This window comes from Oncorhynchus kisutch, linkage group LG6, assembly GCF_002021735.2.
Source record: "Oncorhynchus kisutch isolate 150728-3 linkage group LG6, Okis_V2, whole genome shotgun sequence".
NCBI lineage: Eukaryota > Metazoa > Chordata > Actinopteri > Salmoniformes > Salmonidae > Oncorhynchus > Oncorhynchus kisutch.
Window position 1 is genome coordinate 83,373,121 of NC_034179.2, and position 19,921 is coordinate 83,393,041.

The 19,921-nt window shown below is 44.4% G+C and overlaps 1 protein-coding gene across 2 annotated transcripts in view; it reads right to left on the bottom strand.

Moving 5' to 3' along the window:
* The window catches only part of LOC109880757 (transient receptor potential cation channel subfamily M member 4), a 58,566-nt gene that overhangs the window by 21,518 nt on the left and 17,127 nt on the right, over window positions 1-19,921 (bottom strand). For both annotated transcript variants that reach the window (XM_020472954.2, XM_031827989.1), the window contains 15 exons: window positions 15,653-15,714; window positions 15,355-15,532; window positions 14,349-14,529; window positions 9,600-9,769; window positions 8,974-9,151; window positions 6,936-7,000; window positions 6,579-6,818; window positions 6,257-6,359; window positions 6,047-6,165; window positions 5,360-5,659; window positions 5,100-5,201; window positions 2,530-2,658; window positions 1,443-1,572; window positions 866-1,011; window positions 520-632 (listed from right to left, as the gene is read on the bottom strand). In XM_020472954.2, coding sequence (XP_020328543.1) covers window positions 520-632; window positions 866-1,011; window positions 1,443-1,572; window positions 2,530-2,658; window positions 5,100-5,201; window positions 5,360-5,659; window positions 6,047-6,165; window positions 6,257-6,359; window positions 6,579-6,818; window positions 6,936-7,000; window positions 8,974-9,151; window positions 9,600-9,769; window positions 14,349-14,529; window positions 15,355-15,532; window positions 15,653-15,714 — 2,216 coding nt within the window. The remainder of the gene's footprint in view (window positions 1-519; window positions 633-865; window positions 1,012-1,442; window positions 1,573-2,529; window positions 2,659-5,099; window positions 5,202-5,359; window positions 5,660-6,046; window positions 6,166-6,256; window positions 6,360-6,578; window positions 6,819-6,935; window positions 7,001-8,973; window positions 9,152-9,599; window positions 9,770-14,348; window positions 14,530-15,354; window positions 15,533-15,652; window positions 15,715-19,921) is intronic.

Genomic DNA, 19,921 nt, shown 5'->3' on the forward strand with positions numbered 1-19,921 from the left:
AACTAGTGTGTGACTGGATGTCTACAGGAACAGTTAACATGCTAGCTAGTCCTGTTCATCCAACTCTGGGGAAGTAGAGACATATACAGTGGGGAGAACAAGTATTTGATACACTGCCGATTTTGCAAATTTTCCTACTTACAAAGCATGTAGAGGTCTGTAATTTTTATCATAGGTACACTTCAACTGTGAGAGACGGAATCTATGTATGATTTTTAAGTAAGTAGTTAAATTAAGTTTTTAAATAAAAATGAATGGAGCGAATTTGGAGTGGTAGTTATTTTTTCCTGTGAGCGGTGAGGGTTTTTAGCGAAGCGGGGGAATGTGGATGGTAAGCAAGGAATGGGATTTCTGACCGCTCAAATCCTCTGTTAGAATAGTAAAGTTTACTACAGTATTCTATTGTAAATACTGTAGTATTCTATAGTAAACTGTAGTATTTGTTCAAAGTGGGCAGCCAATCCTCTCTATATCTTAATGCTTAATGGATTGGAAATGCTCAGACAGGTAGCCACTAACCTGAAGCTTATGAGGTTGGTGTAGATGAGGGGGGGTAAGAAGAAGGTGAGGATCAGTTTCCAGACTTCTGTGCTCCTCTCCATGTCTCCCCACCAGATCTGAGACAGCAGAGACTGCCAGGGGAAGAGGTGGGAGCAGAGTTAGTCCTGAAAAACTTCAATTAACCACCCTTCACATTCTAATACACACACTCTGGAAATCTGGTTAGTTTTATAAAGATGAATGTGAACATACAGATCACACGTACATACAGATCACACGTACACACAGATTCACACAGAGACTCACACACGTACGTACGCACACACACACACCTTGACCTCTGATCCCCTGGTTTAATACAGACCTGCAAGCCATCGTGACTGAAGAAGAGGCGGGCATCGGCTGCGGTGGCCATCTCCAGACAGGTAGCTTCGCCCCACACCAGAGACTGCCTTATAAGGAGGTTGAAAGAGCGACTCTCACTGCTCTGATAGCATTCACTGAACACTTCTAGAGAGACAATTAAAGGGTTAATACTCGACACTCACTGAACAAGTCTAATGAGAGGAAACGGGTCACAGGTTTTCACATTGGGTTTCTCATTAGGAATAAGGGGTGCAAATTGGTTTGCTTCCATCCTCATCCTACAGGCCTTGAGTGTGAAAACATTGCAAATGGCCCCAGACTGGGATGCCCTCCAGCAGACTTTTCGAACAGATGGTCCCTTGCATTCTGATCCGGAGTCGCTACTAGGCATTATGGGGTGTAAATTCACTCACAAAATACAAGATGCTCACTTGTATGCAAAACAGGTAAATGCCCCTAGGCATTACTTGGATACCTTGACTGTCTAGGCTTTAATTGGGGAATCAGAATGTCAGGGAGCAGCCCATCACATTAAGTATCAAACTAGCTAAACATTTGGAATAAGGCTAGCCCACCATTGGCCAAGTTCTCAAACTTCTGTGCTAGCTCCTTCAGAGAGAGCTTGGCCGCCGTCTCACTCTCAAGCTTAGACAGCTCCCTCAGAATCTTACAGCCTGCCAGAGCACTGAGGACAGACTCCCCTGCCTAGAGAGAGAGAGAAAGAGAGAAAGCAAGAGCAGGTGAAAGAGCGAGAAAGAAAGAAAAAGGGGATTGTTTTAACATAAGTAACATGTCAGAGTTCCGGTTCCGGGGGCATGCATTGAAACGCTTGGCTTTCTTGTGGCTTTCTTTTGCAAAAGAACTATGAATTAACGGACTTATTTTCAAATAATTGTCAACACATACAGTATCATCACATTAAGGTGTGGGATGTTCACTGTATTACAAGGAACAATAGCAGGTCTATTTTGCTCCTGCAGCTGGCATATTCTGTCTGTTCACAATTCACCTGTGGTAACATGGTGGCTTTCAAAACCAGACAACAAAAAGAGGTGGCCACTACTATCTGAGAGATTGATTATGAAGAAATAACCATCAGCCCTCGAGCGAAGGGGGGGGGGTGGATAGGGAGGGGAGAATTGTTCACAGTGGGGTTATTATCCACATGCAACCAAGGCTCTCCAGCATATACTCTCTGATTACAATCTCATTTATGTCTGGCAAGCACCTAATCCTAAAGCAAAAGCGTACACTTTCTAGTCAAACAGGCAGAAATCATTGTCATGAATCATACTATTATCTACACCTCTGTGTTCTTTAATCAATAAAATAGATATTCGATATATGAGCTAGTCTGACCGCCACGCTTACTCCTGCCAACTTCAAATGTCAGAATCTCCTAAAAGAACCACAAGGGTGAGGGAGGCATGCTTTCTTCTGGTGGGGGCGGGGGGGCTAGGCGGGGTGGGAACTGAGGTGGGGAAATCTTTGTATGAATTTCTATGGTTGTTTTTGTTCCTGTAAACATCCCCCCCCTCTAAAAAGATGACAAAACTAAATGGAAAATCTGTCACAAAGAAAAAGGGGATAGAGATCCATACATTCTTAACTGACTTAACTCGTCAGATTAAAGTTGAATAAAATCATTCATTCATAAATTACCATCTCCCAGAAGTAGACAGCCATCTCGCTGCGGTTCTGCAGCACAGCCCAGATGAACAGAGAGGCCCAGGGATGGACACAGCACTGCTCCCTATACAGACAATCCCCCAGTAACAACTTATTCACTTGCTGAGAGAGGGGGGAGAGAGACAGTACATAAAGACAGATAGGGTGAGAGTAAATACAGCCTGGTTAGCACAGCAGTCACAGTTACATTCTATGACCAGTGATAAAGTGGGTTCACCGTAGCAGCGTTGATAATTCAACTATATTGGTGGAGTCTACAGGCCTAGTAAGTAGGCCTAGTTAGTACACATCACTGGACCTTGTCATTGACAACAGATGCATTTGTAATTCATGTGCTCTGGTAATGCCCTAAACACTCTTGGAATTTGTTTTTGTTTTTTTAATCTAATCAAATGTTTTGCCACATGTACAGAATACAAGGGGTATAAACTTGACCGTGAAATGCTTGCTCATGAGCCATTCCCGACAACTTCGCGAGCTTTAAAAAAAATGTATACGAATATTTAAAAAATAAGATAAGGAATAAAATACACAAATATGAAGCTATATACTGGGAGTACAAGTACCATATCACTGTGCAGGGGTACGAGGTATGTGTGATATAAATGTACATGAAGGCAGGGTAAAGGGACTAGGAATCAGGATAGATTATAAGAGTCAATAAAGAACAGAGTAGCAGTAGCATATAATGAGTGTGAAAGTGTGTGTGTGAAAGTGTGTGTGGCATCACTATGTGCACAGGTGTGGGGGAGGGGGATGTGTGTGTGTTTGTGTGAAAGTGTAGTGTGTGAGTGTATATACAGTATGGCGTAAATCAACAGTGTACAAAACATTATGAACACCTTCCTAATATTCAGTTGCACCCCCTTTGCCCTTAGAACAGTCTCAATTTGTTTGTGCATGGACTACAAAGTGTCAAAATCATTCCACAGGGATGCTGGCCCATGTTGACTCCAATGCTTCCCACAGTTGTGTCAAGTTGGCTGGATGTCCATTGGGTGGTGGACCAGTCTTGATACATATGGGAAACTGTTGACTGTTGCGCCTGGCACCTACTACCATACCCTGTTCAAAGGCACTTAAATGTAAATTTCCTGTAGTCTACAATCAGCTCTTTGGTCTTGGGACATTGAGGGAGATGCTGTTTTCCTGGCACCACACTGCTAATTCTCTGATGATGGTGTTGGAATTGTGCATGGCCACACAGTCATGGGGAACAGGAAGTACAGGAAGGGGCTGAGCACACACCCCTGAGGGGCCCCCATGTTGAGGGTCAGTGTGGCGGAGGTGTTGTTGCCTACCCTTACCACCTGGGGCTAGCCTGTCAGGAGGTCCAGTTACAGAGGGAGGCGTTCAGTCCCAGGGTCCTAAGTTTGGTAATGAGCTTGAAGGGAACTATGGTGTTGAACACCGAACTAGTGTTCGGTGTTCAGGTGGAGAAAGCAGTGTGAAGTGCAATTGAGATATCGTCATCTGTGGATCTTTTGAGGAGGTATGCAAATTAGAGTGGGTCCTGGGTTTCTGGGATGATGGTGTTGACGTGTGTCATGACCAGCCTTTCAAAGCACTTCATAATTACAGATGTGAGTGCTACGGGACGATAGGCATTTAGGCAGGTTACCTTGGAGTTCTTGGTAACAGGGACAATGGTGGTCAGCTTGAAACATGTTAGGATTACAGACTGGGACAAAAAGAGAGATTGAAAATGTCAGTGAAGACACTTGTCAGCTAGTCTGCGCATGCCCTGAGAACCCGTCCTGGTATTCCATCTGGCCCGGCGGCGGTTTAAAAGTTTTACTCTTATCGGCAAACAGAGAGCGAGATCACTATGAATTCCAAAAGGAACTACACATCACTTTACAAGCCAGCATAATGTGATTTGCAGGCCTAATGTGGCCTGTAATCCAGGACCTTCAGACCGCTGTGTTAGGGTATATAGGCCCTCAAAAGTAAGGCATTATATACAGCATGTAATGTATTGTCAAAAAGAGGTGGTTTATTTTAAAGGATAATAAGGCTGGTAGAACCATTCAAAGATAAAAGGGTTCTTGTTAGAACTTTTCATAGATGGTTCTAGGAAGAACCTTCCCACTGGGCAAAAAGGGGTTGAATCAATGCTGTTTCCACATAATTTCAAGAAAACAATTCTATGTGATGAAGTTGAATCAAATGGGAAAAACTGATTGGATTTGCAAAAAGTCAACAAGGTAAGGGAATTTAGTATTTTTTTCACCTTACTTCTAACCTAAATACAATGTCATGGTGACATTTGTTCTTGATTTTACATTGAATTCAAGTTAGTTGACAACTCAACCAAATGTAAATCAAAAATAGATATTGAACTGACGTTTGTGCCCAATGAGTTTAGACGAAAAAAGGGGTTCCTGGTAGAACCATTTATTTAATGGTTCTAGATATAACCAAAAAGGGGTTCCATATGGAGACAAGCTGAAGAACCCTATATGGTTCTACTTAGCAACTTTTTCTCTGAGAGTGTATAGAGGATAGAGTGCTATTTGGAACGCAGCTATGGCAGCCATTACCTTCAGTGTTCTCCAGGTGCTGGTGCTCTGGTCCAAACCCAGAGGACCGTAGTAGAAGGGCTGACACACATCTCCCAGGATGTCCCATAGTAGCCGCGACACCTGGAGGGAGAGGCGAGTCACATATAACTGAGAACAAAACACCTCAATTCGAGGAAATGCGCCTCAACTCTACACAGAGTGTTTTTCTCAATAAATTCTCAATAAATACTGTACCTAGTCATTTCTGTACCATAAAATAAAGTGCAACCCCTCCTCACCTCATACAAGCTGAGCTCTTTGGCAGAGGAGGGTCCTGATATGGGGCTCTTGAGGGGTGTAGGCTCGTCCGGAGAGCAGGGGACAGTGGGAAGGGATCTGGCCAGGCTCTGCCTCTCTGTGAGGTGTCGCTGGAGAAGCGCGTAGGCCAGAGAGCTGTTGGACAGCGAGCGGTACAGGCCCTCCAGACGCTGGTAGGTCAGGTAGTCCAGGATGTTGAGGCCGTTCTCATTGAAGAGACGTACAAACTGGGGCTTGTTGTTGATCAGTGCGTCCGTCATGGAGTCCTCCAGGTCCTCGTACTGCGGGAGGATGGGAGGGCGTTTTTATAAACATATTTCTCTCTGTCTGTCTCTCAAAAGTGAAACAATAACATCCTGCCGAGTGAGAAAATAAAGGAACGCTTCACAAATTGGAAATTGTTCTGATTTCCAACTTCCCTTCACCATCAGCCTACCTTCTCTGTATTGTTCCAACTTCCCTTCCCTTCAACACCAGCCTACCTTCTCTGTATTGTTCCTTATGAAACCTCTCTGTATTGTTCCTTATGTTCCTCATGTTATCACAGAGAAGTTGGTAAGGTAAAGTCTGTCTGTCGTTTTGAATAGAATAAATGCCCTGTCAACTAAATAACATAAAATAAAATAAATGGAGTTAAACAGTGGAGTCAGAAATGAGGAGCAGCTCACCCTCCATTGGATGTCTCCATTGAAGAGTTCACTGTTAGCGATGTCCACCCTGTTCCAGGCTACTGCTAGCTTCAGCTCCTCTGTGTACTCACTGGCGTCACTGGACACACGTTTACTGGCTGACAGAAATTACATTGAACGAGTGAATAGTTTGACCAGGATCATGTTCAACATATTTGTCAACAGACAGCACAACTCACGCACACCTACCTCTGACCAGAGCCTTCAGTAGCACAGTGTCAAAATCATCAGGACTGTCCTGCTCCCCGTGGAACACTGTGATCAGATCTCTGTTCTGATAGATACTCAGAGCCTGGGGAAAGAAAGAAAACAAAGGACAGAGAAAGAGGGGGGAGAGACAGAGGGGAGAGAGACAGAGGGGAGAGAGACAGAGGGGAGAGAGACAGAGGGGAGAGAGACAGAGGGGAGAGAGAGAGACAGAGAGATAGAAAAACAAAGGAGGAGAGAGGAAGAGAAATAAGCAGTATGATGAAGTGCTCACTCACACACACCCCACCTATCCCACACGCACCCTGTCCACAAGCTTCTCCCGGTCTGCCTCTGCAGGGAAGTGCCTCTTGACCCTCTCACGGGTCCTTTCGCGCAGCTCCGCACTGGGGCTCTCGCTCCCCTCACCCTCTGGCGGGGGAGAGGTGCAGCTCATCGGCACAGCTGACAGGGCATCCAGCAGCTCACAGATAAGGTCTGCCGCTGGACCAGAACCATTCAACACCAGCCAGGGAGTAGCCTTCCTCAGAGAGAGATCCACCCTCTGGGGGAGAGAGAAAGATTTTTTTTAAGGGAGGGAGAGAGTGTTTGGGGGGAGAAGGGAATGTTCTGGACATGGACAGTAAAGTTAAGTGATGATAGTGATGTTGTAATAGCTTACCTTCAGCATGGCAGCTTCCCCTGAGATGAGCATACACAGCACAGGAATCTCTATACTGCCACTATCTGGAAGATAACAGGTACCGGGAAGGGGTGTGGGGAGACATTTTTAGTCATGAGGCATTGATCCGATGTCATTGTGAATGTCCATCATATTAATGTCAATGTGTGAATGTTTCATGATTTACTACTCATATGAATGTCCATAATATCCATTTTGAATGAGGGGCCATTTGGAGCTAAATGACGCGGCTCTTATACTAAATGGAGCAAAATAATGTGGCCCACATTACTCAGAACTCCCATGACTAGGAGAGATTGCAAGTCAGAAGGGCAGTGGACTTGAACCCATGCCAACTCTGTTAGCCTAGGCTGTGCAGGTGTGCCCCGTGGCTTTTACAGTTGGACCAGACAGGCCATGTGATGTGTAATTCCGGCCAGTGTGAGACTATACAACAATTGGCACTTTGAATCACCCGCATTGAGAATGACTGCCAGGGCAAGGAAAATGTATCGAGACTACCTAAATCATATACCTGGAACAGCCATCTCAGAAACAGGTGCAAAAAGTCCAATTACTAACAGATGGGTTAGTTTAGATATTTTTTTTTATGTTTGTGTAATCAACCAATCAATGTACATACAAAAACACAGGTATTGAAATAAAAAAATATCTGAAAATCAACCTGCAATAGAGCATGCTGGGAGACACTGTATGACAATAATAGGCATGGTTTTGAGCAAACATACATTTGTAGTTTTACTCAACAAGATTGTTCAAATTCGACTCACTTCGAATTTGTTGATTTAATGTACAATTGTAAGGCAAACAAATGAAATGTTATTGGTCACATACATGTGTTTAGCAGATGTTATTGTGAGTATAGTGAAACAGCTGCAATAGGATTGTGAGTTTGCTCAACATTTCTACAGCATAGCTGAACCAACATACAGTGTTGCCTACCAAAGGCAAATATGAATGTAATTTTACTCAAACTTTTTCAAATTCAGCTCACTTTGAACAGAGTTTGTTGAGTCAACAAACTTTATTAGCTCAAATTCTTGTCCATTTGAAGTCCACTCAACTCACAGAATAACGCTGTTGGTTATGTTGGCTTTTTTACAGTGTATAAATGCAAGGAAATCTCCTCTTCTCTTTTGTGACCGATCCATCTGGGAACATATTAAAATTGGGTTGATACAGAGAAGATTACCATGGTCTTCCTGCGCATGCACCAGAATGATGTGCTCTCCCCAATATTTATTGTTTCTGCAGTGATGATTCACCGTCTTCACTGTATTTTATTTTTTATTTTTTTACTGTGTAGTCATGATGTCAACAATAGAAACTCCCATTGGTTGCTCACCAGATTCAACTTTGGATGAACTGTCAAACATTGTTAGTCTTTCTAACTGAAATATATAAATAACCCAACGAATATAACCAACACAAAAGCGTTACATGAGCATCACTGAGTTTCATAGGCTTTTTCATATCGCAAAGGACGTTGGGTGTTCTCACGTTATGAGAATTAAATCAAGTTTTATACTTGTAAATACGTGGGAATAGGATAGGGGCTTTAGATGGCAGATAATGACCACTCCATAGACAGCATAACTTTGGCTTACTGTAAGCTCACACTTGCATGCTGAAATCTGTGCACTAGAAACATGATTGTTTGTTTTAAGTCACACTGTGATCTGAACTTAGTACACCTTCATTGGGCAGCTTGAACATGGTGCACTTCACCTGCACATCTGTAATATATTTTATAAACTTTTAGGAGATGGGGGCTAGTCTTACCAGTATGTAGGTATTTATTTGATCTTTAACTAGGCAAGTCAGTTAAGAACAAATTCTTATTTTCAATGACGTCATAGGAACAGTGGGTTAACAGCCTTGTTCAGGGGCAGAACTTGGGGATTTGATCTTGCAACCTTTCGGTTACAAGTCCATCGCTGTAACCACTAGGCTACCTGCCATGTGTGTGGTGTGTGTACTGTGTACTGTGTACCGTGTACTGTGTACTGTGTCTCACCCCAGATGCCGGTGCGCTGGTGGGAGATGTAGTCTTCCATCATGGACCTGAAGGCCGTTTCCCCTCCCCGCCGGCCTACACTCCCATCATCCACCAGCAGGAAGGCCTGGTAGTTATTATCCAGGCAGCACGAGTCACGAGATGCGTTCTGGACATAATACCGCGCAGGGAAACTACCCTGAGAGAGGAGGAGGAGGGGGGAGAAGATAGAGACAAAGAGAGGAGAGTGGGGGCAAGGGTAGAGAAGGGGATCAGCGAAGGTAAAGCGAGAGGGAAGGGGGAGAGAGATCAAGGAAGAGAAAATAAAGGAGGGGAGAGAGAAAAAGAGAGGTCATTGTGATTACCATCCATTGTGTATTACAATGTCCTTGTTTTATTAATTACATTTCCTGTGGTTTTGCTTGGCTGAGTGAGAGAGGGTGAGAAGAAAAGAGGGGAGAGATAAAAGAACGTGAAGGACATTCATTTATTTGTATACAGTGTCAGTGTACAGTAGTGTGTTCCTGTGCCACCTTGTGTGTGTGTGTGTGTGTGTGTGTGTATGTGTGTGTGTGTGTGTGTGTGGTCATGACATGTGTGTGTCTATTTGTGTGTGTGTAAGTGTATTTGTGTCTTTGAGCGTGTACCTGTGTGTTAACTAGCTGCTCTCTGTGGTGCACCAGCCCCCAGGGGGCCACGCCCACAGCAATGACTTTCTTCTGGGAGAGACAGGAAGCCGCAGCAGCATGATCTCGCACTGCCTCCCCAACACAACGACCCACCCCCTCCCTCAGCCCCCCCGCCACTATCCACGCCCCTGGGAGAGAGAAGGAGGGAGAAAGAGAAGAGGGAGAAATGCAGGGAGAGAAGGGGGAGGGGAAGAGAGGTTAGTGAGAGAAATGTTAATGAAACAATAGGTGCATACATTTTTAGAATGAGTATGTAATCCCTGCAGGAATTGAACCCACAACCTTGGAAAAGCAAGCACCACATGCTTACCAACTAAGCAACAAAGAATCATAAGACAATAAACAATATATAGATAAGGAGCAGGAACCTGTTGGTTAAAATCAAATCCAATTTTATTAATCACATGCGCCGAATACAACATGTCCTTACAGTGAAATGCTTACTTACGAGCCCCTAACAAACAATGCAGTTTAAAAAAAATATGGATAAGAATAAGAAATAAAAGTAACAAGCAATTAAATAAGAAGGGCACTGAAAATATGTGAGATGCATCCATCCTTTAAAAGTCAATTTGTCCATTTAACGGCAGTGAAAGACGACGTCAAATCAATGATTATGTATTGGAATCAGGCCTAGAAAGGGTTGTTTCAAATACTGAATTTGAAAGCTCACTTATGCACTTATATGAAACTCCTGTTCAGTATACCCTGTTCCTTCTCTGGATCAGCTGTCATCTGACCTACTGGTTTGCCTCTTACCATTGCTGTGTCTGCAAACTTTATTATGCTTCATGGCTGAACTTGCTTATTTCCCCGCCTTGATTTAATGAACCTGGCCTAGGTGGTCATGTGTCCTGTGAATATCTAACCAGTTCAGCTAGAGGAAGAGGAAACGCAGAGCTTCCAAATGGTACAGTATATCATACACTGTAGTTGGAGGAAACATGGGAAACTTATGCTGCTTTGAAAGACAATAAACCTGTAAATCCACTTAGGAGACATGTCGGAGAAAAGGCCTTTGAAAGTCTCTTCTTTGTTTACGTCCCTTCAGCATTGTTAACACCTGCATTGTTCAAACCGCACTTAGCCCCAACCATGCATGTTACTCCGCATGTGAGTCAGCATAGAAACTTCCAGAAACTAGTCTCTCCAGTTCCTACTCCAGTCTCCAGTTAATTTATTACCCACATCTCCAAAAGTGGTCCAGGTGTAATCTGACATGGCACAAGTGGGTGGGGGGGGGGGGTACTCTTTTGTTCTCTATTGCTCCTCTTTTGTTCCTCAAGCAAGGGGGAGGCCGATGACAGAGGGCACCATCAGGCCAACTCCAGTTTGTACTTTTGTCCAAAAATAACGATTTAGCTCAAAACATATATTTATTTTTAGCTTACTGTATTTATAAGTGGGATGTTGTTTTTTAAAGTAAAAAAATAGCTGGAGTGCATCTTTAAAAGAAATCAGAACTACTGTTAGAATGTTTTTCAATAGACTGCCATAGGCCAAAATAAACAAGTTAACATTGTCTGTTAATAACTCTTTGTTTTTCTCACACGGTTGGTGTCACGACAAGTTTCAGATATAAAAATGGGTCATTGGGCCCAAAAAGTTTGGGACCATCTGTACTATAGTATTTACTGTACTGTTTTTACAGACTAGTACGGTATACTATAGTTTTTACTGTAGAGCTTTTGCAGACTGTAACATACTATACTGCATGTACTGTGGTGTTTTTGGGGACATAACTGTAGTATTTACAAACATGTTTTTGTTTAATTATCTTTGACATAGAAGTAGGGGGCTTTCTCCTTCAGGAAACCTACTGGACAAATACTACTCTGAACAAAAATATAAACACAACATACAACAATTTCAAAGATTTTACTGAGTTACAGCTCATATAAGGAAAACAGTTGATTGAAATACATTCTTTAGGCCTTAATCTATGGATTTCACATGACTGGGAATACAGATATGCATGTCTTGGTCACAGATCAGGTGTGGATCAGAAAACCAGTCGCTATCTGGTGTGACCACCATTTGCCTCATGCAGCACGACATCTCCTTCGTATACAGTTGATCAGGTTGTTGATTGTGGCCTGTGGAATGTGGTCCTACTCCTCTTCAATGGCTGTGAGAAGTTGCTGGATTTTGGAGGGAACACAAGGTCTTACACGTCGATCCAGAGCATCCCAAACATGCTCAATGGGTGACATGTCTGATGAGTATGCAGGCCATGGAAGAACTGGGACATTTTCAGCTTCCAGGAATTGGGTACAGATCCTTGCGACATGGTACTGTGCATTATCATGCTGAAACATGAGGTGATGGCGGCGGATGAATGACACGACAATGGGCCTCAGGATCTTGTCACGGTATCTCTGTGCATTACAACTGACATTGATAAAATGCAATCATGTTCATTGTCCGTAGCTTATTCCTGCCCATACCATAACCCCACAGCCACCATGGGGCACTCTGTTCACAATGTTGACAGCAACAAACCGCTCGCCCACACGATGCTATACATGCCATCTGCCATCTGCCCAGTACAGTTAAAACCGTAATTCATCCGTGAAGAGCACACTTCACCAGCATGCCAGTAGCCATCGAAGGTAGGCAATGCCAACTGAAGTCAGTTACAATGCCAAACTTCAGTCAGGTCAAGACCTTGGTGAGGAAGACAAGCATGACAATGAGCTTCTCTGAGACGGTTTCTGACAGTTTATGCAGAAAGTTTTCGGTTGTGGAAACCCACAGTTTCATCAGCTGTCCGGGTGGCTGGTCTCAGACAATCCTGCAGAATCTGCCGTGTTTACACGTGGTCTGTAGTTGGGAGGCCGGTTGGATGTACTGCCATTTGTTTTATGTGGGTTTGTAAGGAATTCTGTTTTTGGGCACATTACTTCTCAAAAACACACCACTAATGTTCATACAGTGAGCCTGTAGAAGGGGCTCTGGTCTCAATTACTCTGAGAGGCAGGCATGTCATGACCAGATTTAGCCTCTCATGGGCCAGGCCCAGAGGGCTATGGTCTATGGGTATAAGGTTGATACATTTCTCTGTTTCCCTGACCACAGAGTCTGTGCTACACCCAAGAAGGAACAGTGCAGGGAACCGAATGCTTCATTGACTGCCCCTCTCTTCCGCAGGGGGCGTACCCGTAAGTCTGACACCCCTTCTTCCTGGCAGGAGAACCAGAGGGGTGGGACTTGGATGTGGCTGCAGGGGATGGCCGTTTTCCCCAGTGTCACATGCTGTGTCTCTGGGGGCTTCCCCATTCCCCACCTTGGTTGGTGGAGGGCTAGCCCGGATTGCCACAGTTTCCAGGTCTACAGGGCAGACAAAAGTTAATAAAGGCTTGACTTTCCTTCTTGCAGAGTTTGTACTTCTGCTGCATGGTGGTTGCATGCTGCAACAGAAGGCCCAAACAGTACCTTAGGCACTACTAAAGTTTCAAGGAAGTCTTCTTTGTCCTTGTTGGATAGAACGGACCGGTTGAGGCACAAGGCTCTCTTTCCTACCACCGCAAGATTCATGATGCGGCCACAGCATTGGATGGCGCCTCTAGAGGCACGGAGGTTGAGCTCTGTGATGGCATTGAGGTGGCTGGCCAGTGAAAGCTCAAATACCCAGGTCCTCCAAGTCCTTGACCTCCATGTAGGAAAAATGCCTGGTTTGGACCCTGGAGGTAAGGGGATTGACCCAGTAGCGCTTGGGTTCTGGCAAGTAGGCTGTGACAGCCGGGAGGAGCTGCGGTCACACTTTATTTGCATACTCCGGATTTTCTACAGATGGTCATACTAACAACAAACTGTTGATAAGCAACAGCTTGCTAAGGTTAGGTATAGAATACGGTTTAGGGTAAGGGTTAAGTTTAAGGTTAGGATAAGTGCTAAAGTTAGGATTAGAGCTAGGATTAGTTGAAATGTTACTGATAGCCTGTAGAGCCTCTACAGACGGACTATCCAAATAAAGTGCTACCAGAGCTGCTGCCTGGGACAGCACGAGAGGGGAGACGCCTCCCATCGTAAAAGTCCCCCTATGCGTCTCAGTCCCCCACGGGTTCGGGCCACTCAATGTTAAGTCTGGCCGCTGCCCATTTGCAGACATCGAGCAGCGAATATTTATCGTCCACTATCAATGCCCGCTAAGGACGAAAGATGATCTGTCGGCTTGCGCCCTCATCATCCATCTCCTCTCGTGCATAGAGGGGTCTTATCCCGTCATCATAGGACGGGAGGTCCTCCTCCCAATGGGGGTCATCAAGAAGCATTTAAGGAAAATGTCCATTTTCAGTGTACAAATAATAACATTTATTCAAACAGGTGGCCAAAAATAACTATCTGAAAGCCATGGCCCCAATAAGCCACACCTCCAATATTTAAATAGGCTGCCACCTCTACAATATATTATTTAAAAGATTCTAATTGTACCCCTCCCATTACAAAAAGGTTCCAGTTTGAACCTTTACACAGGGGTTCCCCAATAAACCTTTTTGAACTGGAAAGGTTCCCTCTGTGTGGCAATTTTTTTAATCCCAAAAGGTTCTTCCAGGCTCTTTTACTTCGAAGAGTGTATGAATGAATTATATTTTAAACAAATAGATGAAACAGAGTGGGCGTTGTCCTCAGCTGTGCTCTGACCAGCCTCAATCACAGCACACCATGGTATGTCTGTTTGCGTGTATGTGTGTGTGTGTGTCTCACCGGTGCTCTGTGCCGCCTTGACCAGCCCCTGTCTCAGCACCTCCCTGACCCAGGGCTTGACCTTCTCGCACCCCCCACTCCCCACAACAGAAACCACCAGGTTGGGGGAGGGCACCCCCCAGTGGGCCGTCATCAGACTGTACACGATCTGAGGTGGGGTGTCGCATGACAGTCGCAAGAACTGACCAATAGGAAGAGAAAAGGAGAAGAGGGTGGGGAAGGGTCAATGAGTATCGCCACACAAAGTTATGATGCTCAAGAGGCTACATAAAGTGCTGCTTGCTAGTTGCTTGTTTTGCCTATATGGTGTAGCTAATCGAAAGTGAAGAGATATCAGTACAGGTGGGAACATTCCGCCCACCATGGTTCCATAGAATGCCAGACAGACGTTCTGCAACATACAGACCAACCAGACCTGATGTAGATGAGCAAAAGACTGAAATGAACTACATTCACATATTTGTCATTTAGTGTCAATGACTGGCTATGTGACCTATTCATTTCATAACATATAGCATCATGAGATTAGCATGAACTCAATCTCTCAGTAGGATCATGTGGTAACATAGCTGAGTCAATTGATAGTTATGAGTTGACGGGCACTAAGCCAACTACCTAATTCATGAATCAGCCAGTCGCACACCATGTGTGTGTCCTAACGTTATTTATACCTTAGTAATACCCTGGGTTGGTTGATTGAGTGCGGGACACGGATGAATAAACACACCGTCCTCCATGAGATCATCAACAAGGGCCAGAAGCCAAACCCAAGACACTAGTGTTGTGTGTGTGTGTTAGTTTGTCCTTGCATGAGTGTGCGTGTGCTTGCATATGTGCAAGTGTATGCACGCACATGTGTGCATATGTTGGTATGTGCATGCTCTTACATGTGTGCATATGTTGGTATGTGCATGCTCTTACATGTGTGCATATGTTGGTATGTGCATGCTCTTACATGTGTGCATATGTTGGTATGTGCATGCTCTTACATGTGTGTGTTACTTACATGGCTGTGTCTCCTGCCAGCCCCTGCGAATTCCAGCTCTCCGAAGGCGTCGGTGGGGTACTCTGAGGAGTGCTGGGAACTGTCCCACTGGCTGACGATGGCGGCTCCGAAATAGTCTCCTGTAGCGTTGGAGCCGTGAGTCTCCCGCATGCCCCCACACTGACACAATGCCCCATTGCTGACAGGGAGAGAGACACACACAACATTTGCTTTGCAGACCAGACACATTTTGCATTGTAACTGTAACTATATTGTGTCAGATAAAAGGACAACTCAGTGACCCAGAGAAAGGCTGTACCTTAAAGAGTCCTCTACGAATGTGGTGCATACTCGCTTCCTGATGATGTTGGGGATCCAGCTCTGGGAGAGAAAGAGTTGATTAAGAGTAACTATCTCGGCTACAGATGAAACTGGATGTATAGTAGCAATTAGCAAAAAGCCAAGTCATCATACACATTGTATGAAAGTGTGTGTGTGGACTACATGGACATGTTTTTGTGCAAGGGCTGCTAAGGATTAGCATAATACAAAAATCCCCATAAAAATCTGTCGGTTTAAGCTGTGTCGCACCCCCACATCTGCGGTGAAAAGTGACAGCGCTATCGCGGTGTTTGACCATGAGACTTCATGAAAAATCAGTCTGTAGCAACCCCTCTATGGAAAGATGAGACTCTCACAAACACGATGTGCTCTGTTCTACGACCCACATGCGTCTTGGGACTCATCTGAAGTCGGTACAGCCGATCTGCCAACTTCTGTCTGTAGCGTCTGAACGGTTTGGGCCACACATACATATATATAGGGACTGTTTAGTGCCAAAAACAAGGGGTTAAATACATGTTTAAAAAATGTTTCCTGATCTTTCTTATAAATGTATATCTGATCTTTCTTATAAATGTATATCTGATAAGACAGACACTTCAGAATAAACTTCCTTTAGATTTTTTGGGGGGGATATCTGTTGTTCCATGTAGTAAATCTGTTATTCAATGCATGGGCTAATATCAGTAAGGACAAAAATAGATATGTTTTTACCAAGGTTCCTAACCCTGACTGTCATTCTGAATGCAGGTTGATCCATAAGATTTTCTGGATTTTTGTTTTAGATTCCGTCTCTCACAGTTGAAGTGTACCTATGATAAAAATAACAGACCTCTACATGCTTTGTAAGTAGGAAAACCTGCAAAATCGGCAGTGTATCAAATACTTGTTCTCCCCACTGTATGTCCAATATACCACGACTAAGGACTGCTCTTATGCACGACGCAACAAGGAGTGCCTGGATACAGCCTTTAGCTGTGGTATATTGGCAATTCACCACAAACTCCCAAGGTGCCTTATTGCGATTATAAACCAGTTACCAACACAATTAGAACAGTAAACAAGTAATTGTGTGTCAAACCCATGGTATATTGTCTGATATAGCATGGCTTTCAGACAAATCAGCATCAAGGACCCAAACTACCCGGTTTATAACACTGTTCCATTGTCTATAATATGGGTCCACACGTTTCAGTGTTAAATTAAAGGTTGAGTAAGTTAGAATTTTGTCCACAAATGTACCCAATTTTCTATGTAAATAGTTTGTGTAAATGCCATAATGCAGTTATTTTGTTTGATACTTCTCTTGTTAGCTGAAATCGTATTTTTCTGAAGTTATTTTAGCTGTCGCGCTAGCTGTTTAGTCCAAACACATTAACAAATCATGGGATTTTATCATAGGAAATGAACACCTGTAATAAAGTAGCCTCTGCTTCCAGGCCTCAGTCGCATTGTTCAAGAGTCTGGGGAAGTTCATATTGGAAAGGTAGGTATGAGTGGAACGCTGACTACCAGCGGCTGCTGGCTAATTGGCTGTGAGAAGCACAAATTATCCAGATTAAGATCATTTACGGTGCTAGCATTGTTGGCATTCTATATATTGTTGTTGTTCTAGGTCCCAAGAAACAAAGAGATCTTCTGTTGAATCTGACAATTAATCTTAATGGTTGTACAGTCGTCTCAAATAAAACTGTGAAGGACCTCGGCGTTACTCTGGACCCTGATCTCTCTTTTGAAGAACATATCAAGACCATTTCAAGGACAGCTTTTTTCCATCTACGTAACATTGCAAAAATCAGAAACTTTCTGTCCAAAAATGATGCAGAAAAATTAATCCATGCTTTTGTCACTTCTAGGTTAGACTACTGCAATGCTCTACTTTCCGGCTACCCGGGATAAAGCACTAAATAAACTTCAGTTGGTGCTAAATACGGCTGCTAGAATCCTGACTAGAACCAAAGAATTTGATCATCTTACTCCAGTGCTAGCCTCTCTACACTGGCTTCCTGTCAAAGCAAGGGCTGATTTCAAGGTTTTACTGCTAACCTACAAAGCATTACATGGGCTTGCTCCTACCTATCTCTCTGATTTGGTCCTGCCGTACATACCTACACGTACGCTACGGTCACAAGACGCAGGCCTCCTAATTGTCCCAAGAATTTCTAAGCAAACAGCTGGAGGCAGGGCTTTCTCCTATAGAGCTCCATTTTTATGGAACGGTCTGCCTACCCATGTCAGAGACGCAAACTCGGTCTCAACCTTTAACTCTTTACTGAAGACTCATCTCTTCAATGGGTCATATGATTGAGTGTAGTCTGACCCAGGAGTGGGAAGGTGAACGGAAAGGCTCTGGAGCAACGAACCGCTGTCTCTGCCTGGCCGGTTCCCCTCTTTCCACTGGGATTCTCTGCCTCTAACCCTATTACAGGGGCTGAGCCACTGGCTTACTGGGGCTCTCCCATGCCGTCCCTGGAAGGGGTATGTCACCTGAGTGGGTTGATTCACTGATGTGGTCATCCTGTCTGGGTTGGCGCCCCCCCTTGGGTTGTGCCATGGCGGAGATCTTTGTGGGCTATACTCAGCCTTGTCTCAGGATGGTAAGTTGGTGGTTGAAGATATCCCTCTAGTGGTGTGGGGGCTGTGCTTTGGCAAAGTGGGTGGGGTTATATCCTTCCTGTTTGGCCCTGTCCGGGGGTGTCCTCGGATGGGGCCACAGTGTCTCCTGACCCCTCCTGTCTCAGCTTATGCTGTAGTAGTTTATGTGTCGGGGGGCTAGGGTCAGTTTGTTATATCTGGAGTACTTCTCCTGTCCTATTCGGTGTCCTGTGTGAATCTAAGTGTGCGTTCCCTAATTCTCTCCTTCTCTCTTTCTTTCTCTCTCTCGGAGGACCTGAGCCCTAGGACCATGCCTCAGGACTACCTGACATGATGACTCCTTGCTGTCCCCAGTCCACCTGGCCGTGCTGCTGCTCCAGTTTCAATTGTTCTGCCTTATTATTATTCGACCATGCTGGTCATTTATGAACATTTGAACATCTTGGCCATGTTCTGTTATAATCTCCACCCGGCACAGCCAGAAGAGGACTGGCCACCCCACATAGCCTGGTTCCTCTCTAGGTTTCTTCCTAGGTTTTGGCCTTTCTAGGGAGTTTTTCCTAGCCACCGTGCTTCTACACCTGCATTGCTTGCTGTTTGGGGTTTTAGGCTGGGTTTCTGTACAGCACTTTGAGATATCAGCTGATGTACGAAGGGCTATATAAATAAATTTGATTTGATATTGTTTTGAATAAATTTAGTATATAATTTGGTTGAAAATGATACTACCCAAAGTGGGCACATGTGAAAATGATTGGCTTTCGGAGTCAACTCTCCGCCTTCGTTCATAGCCATGGGAATTAGGGGTTCTGAGGGTGCAGCAACACCCCCTGAAATTCTGAAGAAAAAAATTACAACAATACAGTAGTGCATTGGGCCTTTAATAGTCCTGTATTAGCAGACCAATATATCCGTCTGCAGCACCAGCAATGACACAAATATTTCCTGCATCTATACCTTTGTTTGAATGTGCCTATTCCAAATTGTTTAAAAAAAATGTACAGTCTACAGCCACCCAGGCCATTGATCATCTCTCTGCTACTGCACAGCAAGCGGTACCAGTGCACCAAGTCTGGAACCAACAGGACCCTGAATAGCTTCTACCCCCAAGCCATAAGACTGCTAAACAAGACTGCTAAATAGCTAATCAAATGGCTACCCGGGCTACCTCCTGTGAGGGGCAGCGGTCTAAGGCACTGCATCTCAGTGCTAGAGGCATCACCACAGACTCTGGTTAGATCCCGGGCTGTATCACAACCGGCCGTGAATGGAAGTCCCATAGGGTGGCACACAAATGTCCCAGCGTCATCCGGGTTAGGGGAGGGTTTGGCCGGGGTAGGCCATCATTGTAAAATCTTACTGACTTGCCTAGTTAAATAAAATAAAAATACCTGCATTGACACTTTTTTGCACACATTGAACTCTGCCCACACACTTACACCCCAACACACACATACACCCACACACTTTCACACTCACCACATACGCTGCTGTTACTGTCTATAATATATCCTGTTGCCTAGTCACTTTACACCTACCTATATGTACAGTTGAAGTCAGAAGTTTACATACACTTAGGTTGGAGTCATTAAAAAAAAAATGTAACCACTCCACAAATTTCTTGTTAACAAACTATAGTTTTGGCAAGTCC